The following is a 12,000-nucleotide window of genomic DNA, read 5'->3' as shown; positions in this document are numbered from 1 at the left end:
ATCTAAAACACAGCCGTTTACAATTCATATATTTACAGTGCAATTGCATTCATTATACAATTGCCCAGAGCTGGTTGGCTGCAGCACTTTTGACTTCTGAAGCAATTCACCAGGGTGGCTCCAGTGTGAATTCAGGTGAGCATCTCCGCCTTTTGCAATAAATTATGAACTCTCTCTCTTTTTTACCCTCTATTGGGAAATTCTCAGGAGTTGTGCTGAAGGCAAATATTGCCCAGCATGGCCAGCAAGGGGATTATTACCCAACACAGATAATTTTATTTAACTTTAGAGAGCCAAACTCCCAAAGGTGTCATACCCAAAAAAACCCATTGTTTAACAAGAATAAGGAGATATCACATCCAGCTCACAGTGGTGAGGATAAAGCTGTGATGGCCAAAGAATGAAGGTGCAGAGAGGGAAAGGGGGTTATGTGTGTTTATACAGTATGGATGAATGGAAAAAGAGCTTCAGTGTGAGAAGGAAATAAAAGAGGTAAGTCCACAGTGAAGTTGTGCAGCAGTAAAGAAATGCAGGCCCAGGAATGGAATTTTTTTCTCCAATTCTCAGTCATGTTATTGACCCACTTCATTCACTCCCACATGCAGTGGCTTTCTTAACTTCAGTTTCTTCACCTACAGGATGCCACTGCTCTGCCAGAAACAGGTTTTAGCCTTCATTTTTTTCAAACCTTCTGGCTTCAAGGCAATTTTAGTTTGGCTTTCTGCTGCCTGCCAAGTATCTGGCTGAGCACAGTAAACAATCCTGACCCAGGAGACCTTGTAAAGCCATGGTGAGACCTCAGCAGTGGTCTCAAGATAACTTGAGTGCTGCCTTTTCCCATGCCCAAAACCGTCCCAAACAGAGCCAACACAAAAGCCAAAAATAGCTGTTCCTCTGCTGAATATCCCTGACAGCCCAGATGTGATAGCAGTTCTCCCTCCCACCAACAAATTGTGCTCCAACAGGAAGAATGTGGACATTTTCCTTTTATAGCAGGCTCAGTGTAAATGTGGTCCTCTCTCCATGCGCTGGGGAGCTGTGCAGGAAGGTGAGCACATGGATGGTCCTCACACCACCTCCATGTTTTCCCTCACAGTCCTAAGAGGAGTCAGCCCAGACCCAGAAAGAAACACCACTGATTTGCCAAAGAGTTTCAACCTGGACATTAAAAAGATCACAAATATTCCAAAAATGCAAACAGAAGTCGAAATCACCCCCCTGCCCCATGCAGGTACCAATCAAAACCTTTTCCCCAGAGATTCACCAGCACACAGGTTTAGAACCATTCTTCTTTATTACCTAAACAGCAGGGCTGAGGCAGGGTAGAAGGGAGGGAGGCAGGGGTGGGATTCACCCTTTGAGCTGGGGTACCTGAGTGATCTGCACACAGCCCATGAGCCAAGCCCTGCTCCTCCTGCAGCACCCTCTGCTTCCCTGGCCAGAGCAATCCCTGCTTCCCAGGCCAGCTGTGCCCAATGCCTGCCTGGGGCTTTGACGGCTTAGGAGGGGCAGGAGAGCAGTCACTGAAGGCATTTCTTTCTTTCTGTCTTGGCTGCAATTTTTCTGACTTGTTTCAATCAAGCTGCTGCCCCCTCTGCTCCTGAGAGGAGGTTGCAGGTTGTGCTCCTGTTTATCCTCTCTTTGTTAAAGTTCTTGGACTGCTTGGGAGAAGGTGGCTGGGGCAGATGTATGGCCCTCAGTTAAAAAAAAAACAAAACCTAGAAATAAAGCACCATTTTTTCTTTTTGATGGTTGCAATGGCAGGGGGAATATAAGCCAAGGTCTTGCAGACATCTCTTCATCTTCTCTGCAGTGTTCCCTGCCTACACTTTTTTTTCCCTTTTTCTTTTACTTACAGGTTCTGATGTCAATCTCACCATACAAAATAACCCCAAGCACACATCAGGTGCTAGCTGAGCAGAATCTAAAATCTAAAAGCTGGTCGAGCTGGTTCTTTGAAGCTCATGAACTTGCAGTCATTTGTTCTCCTCTCAGATACCCAGAGCAGCGTTTCACATGATCTCCATTAAAAGGATTCCTTCCAGAGAAATGCATAGTATGGTGGGACAATGATAAAGGAACTGTGCATCCAAAACCTTCATAAGCAGTCCATATTATCATGACATAAGGCCTTGGATACTCAGGCATAGCCTCTGTCTGAATACAAGCACTGTCATAAATCTTGCATGTCACCCTGTGGGGTTTATGAACTGAATCAAACCCAGAGGATTAAAACTGCTGTTGTGATTAACCTGGGTTTCAATGCTGCTATTTATTATGTTAGGCAAATAAACTATTTTCTGTTTAAATGAGTTTCCACATTCTTTTCAAGACCTGGGAGTCAAGTGAAGCATTAAGAACCAGCTTTTGCCCGCGGATGAATAAAATGCGTGAAAGGAAACAAGAAAGCCATTTGCTGGGATTTTACTAATAATCATTTCAGGTGTATAAATATAGCAGCTTGCCAAGCCTTTGGCCACCAGAGCAGTGTCTGTGCAATGGCTCAGCTTTATTTTAATCTTTGCAGAGTAATTCTTTGGAGACTTGAGGAGAAAGATGGTTTGGTATCTAAAGTCTTGACCCAGAAGAATTTTCGTCTGAGTTTGCTGCTGCCGACACAGATCAATTTATTCCTCTTTCTGCTTTTGCTCCTCATATCAGCAGCTTATAAACTCTGGGTAACCAAATCCAGATACTTGTTTGCTGTTCAGGGTGGATGGAGCACGAGCTTGGTGGGACCTCAAGGCATTAGTATGAATGTTCATTGATGTGAAACAAAGAAAAACAACAAAGAAGGAAAAAGGAGAACAAGTGTTTGCTGGATGGTGCACAGCAGGGCTGATTTCCTTGCTCTTTGAGGTGGATGCTCATGTGTTCCTTGCACGTGGCTGCAGTAGGCTGGGAGCTTTGCATTGATGTTTCTCAGCAGTGCCAGGCTGCAGGATGCTGCTACTGCCTCAGAAACCAAGTCCAGCACCTCTGAGCAATGTGTCTTATGTGCAGAAAGAAGATGACAAGTCGGGATTGAAATTCCTCCAGGACTGTGACATCCTGCTTCATGCTGGCGTAGTAGAGACTCACAGCAAGGATCAGCAGTGCACAAAACAAGAGCCACAGGAGCACAGGCAATCCAGATGATGTCCTGTCATCTGCTGAATGGTGATGAGAAGAAAAAAAGGAAGCAGCATTATTTTAGTGCCATCTTAAATGCTTCCCAAATTTGATCCCCTGCTGATGCCTTTGTCCCAGTTTTGTGGCAGCAGCAGGGTACAGAGGGCTCTGGTGGTGAGCACTTCTCTAGGCACCAGTTAAGTGATAGTGAGTCACACCTCCTCATGGAAGGTGGTGAGTATGAAAGATATCATCTAATGGAGCATTTAGAGAGTTTAATTATGTACAATAAGAACAGGATTAGCATAGCTAATGCATGATCTCAACTTCCCCTACAGCAATTATTTTTATACCTTTACCCTAAATGTTAAGTTGAATAGGAGAATATGAAGCTACTTGGTCTAATTATTTAATGTTCACAAATGCCCCATAAAAGAGAGAAGCTATAGATTTCTGTCCTTTTCCCTGGTAAGTCAGCTTGTTTGGGACTCCTGCTAATTCTGGGAAGAACCCAAACGTGGCTCCATTAACCAAGAGGCATGTTCAGAAAGCTCTGGCAGTTTGAACCACTGTGTTTGAGTGCTATGTGTGCTAATTACACCACAACATCCTCTGCACTTCCTCTTCAGCAAGAGGATGCTGTGAAGATTTTTCCTGCCTTCAAAATATTTTTCAAACATGTTTAAAGGTTGGGCACAGCACACATGTGGAAACCAGAGGGCTGCATTCAACCTGCTGACTGCTGTGTCCCAGCCCTTGCCTGTGTATGCATCCTGGGCCTTGGGGACCCAGTTTTGATTCAGCCCTGGCTGCTCGGTCTGACTGCATGGCCATTGCACACTCGGCGCTATTTCATAAAGCACTTAGAGTATTAAACATGCAGTATAAAGCCAAATTCATGCCTGAATAAAACCCATAGTGTGCAGCTATTTTCTTGCCATATGCACATAATCAATAAGGAGATAAAAATGTGGAGTGTATTATTATGGGTAAAGGGCCAACATTAGCTGTAACATATTTAAATTAGCTTCCACTCCGAGCCCTGGAATACACACCAGTCAATTAAACTGTCACACAGATGTACAGAGAGGAAGGTAAAAGTCATAAAACCAAGCCAGAAACACATAATAATGTATCAAAAAGTGTATGGGGAAAAGGTAAAATGTTAATAGGCAGTCATTTTATAGCTAACCAGAAACCAAATCAATGCCCCATAATAGACCTGAGTGAATTATTTGCAGCAAGTAATTTATTCATTTGAATTTAGCCCTTCTTTCTGTTTTCAAATTATCCATGTGCAGGCTTCAGATTTTATAAATTTGTTTATTTGGCATTATTCTATGCAGGGTTGATATGAAGGTGTTTAGCCAGGGAATTGCTCACCACTTTCTGGATTTGCAGAGATTTGTGAGTTGGGAATTGGTGTTTCCCTTTGTGAGATTTCCCACACCACAGGCTGCAGCTCCTGACTGGGTGCCCCACCTGCCTTTTCCAATGTGGGGCTTGGTTGATGAGCACATGTGGGAGCAGGGAAACCTTCCTGTGGAAGCTGAACAGCTTTTCACGTCAACCGTTTCATATGAATTGCTTGTAACCTGTTTCAACTTTTTAAAAGTTACTTTCCATGTGAGATTTCTGGGCAATCTCAAATGTAAAATTGGGTTTTCCATATATCCTCTCAGTCATGAAATATGTTCTATCTATGAACGGAAGAAAATAATGCAGAAGGATAATTCCACTTGCAAAATTGTGATGAGTTAAGCTCACAACAGCTTCAGCCCATCACTACATTTAGGTGTTGAAAATCAAATTTGCTTTTCTGGATTACAATTAGAAATTTAATGCTTAAATTTATTAGTTAAATTGCTTGTTGGAAGAGCACAGACCTGTGCCCAGTCTCATGGCAACTCATCTGAGAGGAGCACTGGACCTGAATATGGGAGATTTTGTTTCAGTTCCTGCTTTGGGTACACATTTCTGCCGTGCCCTGAAGAATATTTGATATTTGCTTTCCCCCAGGCCCTTTCTGGCTGTAGAACCCTGATTCCAGCCCAATAACAACCCTAGATGATGCCACCATTGTCATGAACACACAGCCCCCATTTCTGGACAAGAGCAAAAGCTGAGGGATATGGGGACATCTCCCTGAGAGGATTTTTGTCCTCCCAAAAGTACAGCTCTGTGCATGTATATATACATGTGTATAGGTGCCCCTCTCCCCTTCACTGCCTACATGTTGCCCAGGCCCTCTAGAAGTTATCACCATCATCAGAATATCCACATACACTCATCTTGGGGGTCTGTGAGGCTGCCAGGCCTCAAAACCCGATTATTTTTATTATTTCTACCCTGCTGTTAGCATATAAATGAATTGTCTCTTCCCCTCATACAAAACTCAGCAGGGAGAGCTATTGTTTAGCTTGGGGTGCTTTTCCTGCATATCTTAGTGAGAAACCTGCACCTATTCGAATGCCATAAAATATATTAATTATATTTAAATTAAAAATAGCTTCAGGGATTTAATTTTTGTTTCCACTATTTGTCTTACTAGATGTCTTGTTTAAAATTGCACCAGACCTCATCAGCACCTTGTGCTGCTTATGCTGAGAAGAAAAAGCAGCAACCACTGACAGCACAAACTGCTGTGCATATGGAGGGTGTATTTGCACAGTGCATCCCACCAGCTGCAAAAGCAAACTCAGGTTAATGCTATGGATGGCTCACAGTTATAATGTGAAAAATTCAACTTACCCACTACGTAGTCACAGCAGGAAATTACTGGAAAACAAAATGAAAATGTTTTTACTTGCCTGGAAAGGTCTCTTGGGAGCGGGTGAACAAGAAAAGCCAGGACAAAGCAGTGTATCTGAAATTGCTGCCACCTTGGAGATGCTGGGCAACCTCTTACAACACTTTTGGCTCTGGGTGAGCACCTACCCAATCCATGCAAATATGCAGATGCACTTCAGGAAAGTGAGGAAAAATTATTGTGTGAGAGAATTCAGAGGCAGGATTGCTGCTGTTGCAGAGAGGTCACGAAACAGCTCTGCTAAAACCCCTCCCTATTCTACATAATTCCTAGAAAGGAAAGGACTTAGACCAGCAGGCTGAAAGAATGAAAGTTAAGAAAGCACTGTCAGGCTAACTTTCATCAACAATATCCTGGAAATGTGTCTGCTTGGCAGCCAGGCCCAGACACAATCCAGGATGAAAAGTCCTGCATTGGAAATGGAAAAATTTCAGTGGTGCCAGAAACCTTCATTTTACCAGCCTTAATGTGAGTAATATTGTGTGGACAAACAGCAAACAATCTCAATCACAGACTGTTTGCAACACAGAATGCTAATTATGGGTTGGAACATTTCTCATGTCTCCATGAAAAGGAGTCTCAGAGTTTTCTCCATGCTCACAGCTCCCTGCATGAGCTGCAGCGTGGCTTTGCTGAACTCAGAGCCAGGGGGACACCAGCCTGGTCCCCTGGACTGACTGCAGGATTCCCAGTGCTGATGTGGGGCATGGACTCTGGCACAGAGCTGAGGGAGTTATTATTCCCATCAGAATCCTGCTCTTGAGCACTCAGATGAGCTTTGAGGAATTTAAGGCTGACTCACTGAGTCTCTCCAGGAGCTCAATTTTGATGGGAAAGCCCAGGCCATGTCAACAAGCTCATCAAGAAACAGCTTCCCCTTCATGCATCAGGAGGCATCCCAAACAATGCATTGCCAAACAAATGAGAGTTCTGTTTATAGACACAGCAGATGCCAAGCTTTATTTTCAGAAGCTGCAGCAGTCCAAACAGGTGGCTGACAGAAATTTTACCATTCTGCCACCTGTGTTTTAACCAACTGACATATCAAACCCATATAATTTTAGTTCTCTACCAATAAATACAATTTTCTTGGCTGGATGGGTTTGGGAAAGTCAGAAGGTAACACCAATTATTATTTGGTATGGCATACAGCACGTGCAGAGGTGTAAACTGGATCCTTGTGCCAGACCTCTGCTGAAGGTCCCTCCCAGCTGACCTAATTGCAATATTTTGGCTCATGAATGAAAGGTTTTGTTAGCTGTGTCAGTCCTTGGTTGCCTCTGTTGGCAGAAATTATTACATCCTGGCTGCTAGGCTCAGACCTCTGCTGCTGTATTCTGCGGCATCCTCATTATACACAGTGACATAATTATGTTTAAATTTGGTCTGAGTGGAAACATTGTTCTGGGGAAGCCCTGGGGCCCAGCCAGGCCCAGAGTGCACAATGACCCCTGTGGGGGCTGGCTCAGGAGTCACTGTGACAGCAGCTGAGGGTGAGGCAGGAGTCTGTCCATCCCAGGGCAGGCAGGCAAATGGACCAGATGCAGTTCTGCAAAGCACAGAGCAAACATCATCCATCCTCTGCTCTGTGCTGAGCTGAAAATCACAAATTATCACAGGGGGAAGCTGATGTGGACAGACAGGCTGGATGTTAAAAGCTGGAAAGGTCATGCCAAAATTCCTGATAGCTTGAGCATACCATGTTCAATGACTTCTTCTGGCTCACGAAACCGAACCCTGCGCTCTGCTCTCCGCTTCTCCCCCACAGCTGGGTCCACAGGTGGCCTTTTCCTCAGTATGGAAGGAGGAGAGCTGCTGTCATCTGCCTAAAGAGTTGATCAAAACACAAAACATGTCACCATCCAAACAGGGTGAAGCATTTGGGTGAAGTTTTGATCTTTGGTGGATGTGTTACTGTGTCCCTTGAAGGACATGATGTGTAACACCTCTTCTTGGACAGACCACTGTCATATTTACAGCCAAACAAAAGGGATATTCCTACGTTGCCATAGATCTGCAGTACTTAAAGCTGTATTCTCAGGGAAAAGTATAGGTAAAGCAATGGACAGCAAAATGTTCAGAAAAGATTTCTCTAAATTGTAACAAATATTTGCTGAAGGTGGCTGCTCAATAGCCTTGGGCTGTTCTTAGAAGAACATAAATGTGATATGAAATATATGAACCATATCATTTGGAGCACCTTTGAAATGTTCTGAGCTAAGCAGTTCCACTCAGAATGCAGCATTACAATTTCAACACCTGGGACTGTGCTGACTTGGGTTTGGACACTCCTGATGGGTACAAGAAGGTAATTTATTTGCATTTCAATATAACAATTATGATGTTGCTCTGGTTTTTGCTTGGAAACCACATTTAGTCTTTGACAACAGAATCATAATGCTGTGGATTCTTTGAAATTACAATAAACAGAGCTGCAATAACATTAATAACTCACTGTTCTGCATGGGAGTGCTCCCACAGTCAACTGCCCAAAGTGAATCCAAAGAACCTTGATTCAGACACCCGCTGTCCTCTGGCAGTAGAGAGCAGATGGCAAATTTTCTGCTTTTCAAAGTGAGGGCTAGAGATTCTTAACATTTTATTTTAAGACTGAAGTAATCTTCTCTAGCCCTTTCCATCTCTCCCCTCTGTTCCTCTGCTAGATAAAGGTTATTATTTCCTCTGGATTTCTCTCTGCTCCCTTTTCCCCCACTTTGTAGTTTGTTCCCCCACTCAGTGAATGCATGCTCCTTACTTCAATTCTTCTCCTTGCTTTAATCTTTCTACTCCTCAATTATCTACTTTTATCCTTTTTTTGACCCAAATGCCATTTCCTTTCCTTCTTGTTGGATGCTTTCCCCATGCTCACCATTTCACACACCCACTCCTTGGGCTGCAGGAGCAGGATTAGGTCCCAGTGACTGCAATTTGGGGGTGTCAGACCCCAGAGTAAAGGGGATAAATAGATTTTCTTACACATCACATTCTGGATAACCTCAAAAGACATATTGCATAGCTAGCAGGAGCTGCCATAGGGTGAGGAATGTCTTTGATCCCTTCTCCTGAGCGATTAATGAATCCAACCTCATCACTGATAAGGATGATTTCTCTGATCCAGGGGTCATATCACCTCTGTCTCATGACTGGGGACAGTGTGTGTTGGAGCTCTGTGTTTTTCATTCAGCAGCTAAGAATCTGGAAGCTCCATTCAGGTTATGGGAAACCTGGATTTCACTTCTTTCTGAGTCCAAAGAAATACAAAGCTATGTCTATATACACGCCTTCATCATCAGGGTTATGGTGCACACATGGGAGCAGGGAATCTCAGTCTCTGCCACTGGAGCTGTCTTGTTTGGCCTTGAATAATTAAATATTCATTGAGCTAAAGAAAGAAAGAAAGAATGACTTTACAGCCTCGTGTTTTGGTGCTCCCTTGGGGGTGGCAGAAGCCTCCTCCTATCCTTGCTCCAATGAATACTTAATATGTGATACTTAAATATTCATTGGAGCGGTCACTGGGAACAGGGTCTCTCATCTGCCAGGTGAACACCCCAATCCCTCTGCAACAGCCACACACACACATTACTCACATAATGAATATTTGATTATTCTGTGTAAAATGAAGCAGGTTTAGGGAGACACAGCCTAGCTCAGGCTGGGGGTGGTTATAGCTATAAGGGCTTCTCCTGTGGCACGACCAAGGAAACTGAATCTTGTATTTGAAGAAATTTATAACTCCAAGTGCAGCTGTTGCCCATATGAGCTTTTCCAAACACTTAGCAGTGACAGCACATCAGAAGAGAAAAACATGAAACAGCTGGCTGGTTGGATAGTACCTAGCCAAGGCAGACCTTAAAAAGGAAGTGATTTCATGATATTCACTACTTTAATATCTTACAGAAATCAAAGCTACGCATTGTCAGAATGAACAGAACACTGCCCCCTCAGACAGAAATCTGATGTTAGCATATTGTGACAAGAGTTAGAAACCTACCAAAGTGATAGCTGGGCAATTTTATGACCCTAAAAACAACCCATCTGTAACAAGCTGTAAGCACTGCACACAGGGACCTCATCCCCTATGAGAAGATGACTTACCTGCAGCTCTTTGGCACTAGGATCAGGAAGTGAGGCTGGACATACTTGGGACATGTACTCTGGATGCCAACATGAAGCCTCCCACATGAAGATTTGGATGGAAAGCCTCTTGCCCAGAAAGAGAGGGAGCAGGGAAAAGCTTCAGGAGCCCCCTGAGCAGGGGGATGGAGCCAGCAGTGACACCGTGCAGATGGGAGCGGAGAGGAGGATGAGGAGGGGGAAGAAGAGTTTGTGTCCTTTGTACCAGGGCTGGCGTGGGAAGGATGAGATGTACTCAGGAGCCAAAAATAGCGCCCAGTGATAACACTGGCTGTGCAGCTGGAAGCAGGGCTGCTCTGGCAGCGGGAGAGGGCCTGAATGGAGCAAGTCACAGATAAACACCTACGTGTTTGTTCTGCCGGAATGTGAATTGGGGGTGGTTTTTTAATAGCAATTGCTGCATTTCTGTGATTATGTTGGATTCCTTTCCAGAATCCATTACCAATCACAAAAACCTTGCAAGTGGGATTGCTTTTAATCCTTCTTCTGTTCAAAAGATGTGGGTAAAGTCACCAGCAAATTATACAAATGTAGTGGGAAGACAGATATCTCCCTCCAGAACAATTATGGCCTCACTTTATATGTTTTACAAATTAAATCCATTATTATAGTAATAAAGTGGGATTTAAACATTTGACATTTCTACTCATATTATAATAAGATTATTGATAGAAAGAGAGGTGATTTACTGTTCAAGAGACTTTAACAGTCCCTTGTCAAATACTGAAGGCTGGGCATCATCAAATATACAATTTCTAGTTAGAAATACCTGCCATGATTGCTGATATATACTGGTTTGTTGTCCCTGCAAGCACAACCTTGTGTTTTTATTTTGTTCTTTTCCTGGAGCTATTTATTTGCAGTGCCATGTGTAATGGACATGGTTTGGTTTTATAGCAGGTGGTTGGATGGCTATTTCCATGTCATGTTGAGGCTGGCCCTTGCTCTGCGGGGCAGAGAGGGTGGCAAGATGCTCATACTGGCACTGGTAACCAGAGGGCACAGCTGCTCTGTGGGTTTTACTACTTACTCACTTCCTTTCAGGGATTTGGGGAATGGGTGAGTAGATGGAAAGAGTTGGGATCCTCCTCCAGAGAAAACTGGGCCAGAGCAGCAGAGGTGGTTTCTGAGGCTGCTGTGGGGTCAGCAAACCCCTCAGGACTTGCTGCCCTCCTGCAGCTCAGCCTCTGCATGGGTGCACTGTCCTCAAGCCTGTCCTTGATGACATCAGCATCCACGTGGAAAGGAATAGATTTTGCTGGTCTAGGGCTCTCCACTGAATGCACCATATTAAAAAGTCCCCTGAAGAAAGTTACCTTACCTTCTCTTTCCTGTGCATTGGGGTGATGGAGGGCTTTTCCTCATGCTGAAACCAGCTCACAGCTGCAGGCCTTGTGAAATGCTTCCAAAATCCCCTCTCTGCTGTGTCCTGCAAGTGTTCCACAGAAGTTATTTCAGGAAATCTTTTGGTGGGGAAAAGACAGTCTTTTAAATTTTGTTCATAGTAGATCCTAGACAGAAAGGTGGCAAAACCTGTCAAACCATGGTCCCTGGCTTCTCTGGCTCCTCCTTCCTCCTGTTGTGATAATCACCTACTACTAATTCATGTAAGAAGGAATTTACCTGCCTGCTTTGGCCAGCAAAACTGATGAAGGTGGGGTTAGGGAAGTCAAAGTCTAGTAATCATCTAGCTTTGGCTTTGTCCATGGGAATTGTCTCATTTATTTTATTAGTGTCACCCAGCAAGGCACATAAAAAGGTCTTGTGCAGCCTCTTATTCCGCAGAGTGGGGCAATGCATTTGCCAGCTTTTACATCTGAATAAAAAACTTTGTTCATGTCTTCTTCACTGAACCTGACTTTGTTCAAAGGAAGGTTTTACAGTTTTCTAAGTATTTGGTCAAAGATATTTTGGTAATAAAAAAAAAAAAAAAAACAACAAAA

General features: G+C 43.8%; 1 protein-coding gene across 3 annotated transcripts; it reads right to left on the bottom strand.

The window, feature by feature from the left end:
• Window positions 1–1,275: 1,275 nt before the first annotated feature.
• Window positions 1,276–11,483, bottom strand: C6H14orf180 (chromosome 6 C14orf180 homolog). 3 transcript variants are annotated; one of them, XM_058807480.1, is made up of 4 exons: window positions 11,379–11,483; window positions 7,620–7,746; window positions 5,863–5,889; window positions 1,276–3,152 (listed from the first exon to the last, which is right to left on the bottom strand). In XM_058807480.1, the coding sequence occupies exons 1-4, from the start codon at window positions 11,394–11,396 to the stop codon at window positions 2,950–2,952; spliced, it is 375 nt and encodes a 124-aa protein (XP_058663463.1). In that variant the 5' UTR covers window positions 11,397–11,483; the 3' UTR covers window positions 1,276–2,949. The 3 variants fall into 3 exon arrangements, with proteins under 3 accessions (XP_058663463.1, XP_058663461.1, XP_058663462.1); XM_058807478.1 differs by lacking the exon at window positions 11,379–11,483 and adding an exon at window positions 10,019–10,242; XM_058807479.1 differs by lacking the exon at window positions 11,379–11,483 and adding an exon at window positions 10,019–10,242 and having other exon boundaries at window positions 1,276–3,149.
• Window positions 11,484–12,000: the final 517 nt, after the last annotated feature.

Source organism: Ammospiza caudacuta, chromosome 6 (genome assembly GCF_027887145.1).
Source record: "Ammospiza caudacuta isolate bAmmCau1 chromosome 6, bAmmCau1.pri, whole genome shotgun sequence".
NCBI lineage: Eukaryota > Metazoa > Chordata > Aves > Passeriformes > Passerellidae > Ammospiza > Ammospiza caudacuta.
Note: the sequence above shows the minus strand (reverse complement) of the source record. Positions and strands in the feature narration are given on the sequence as shown.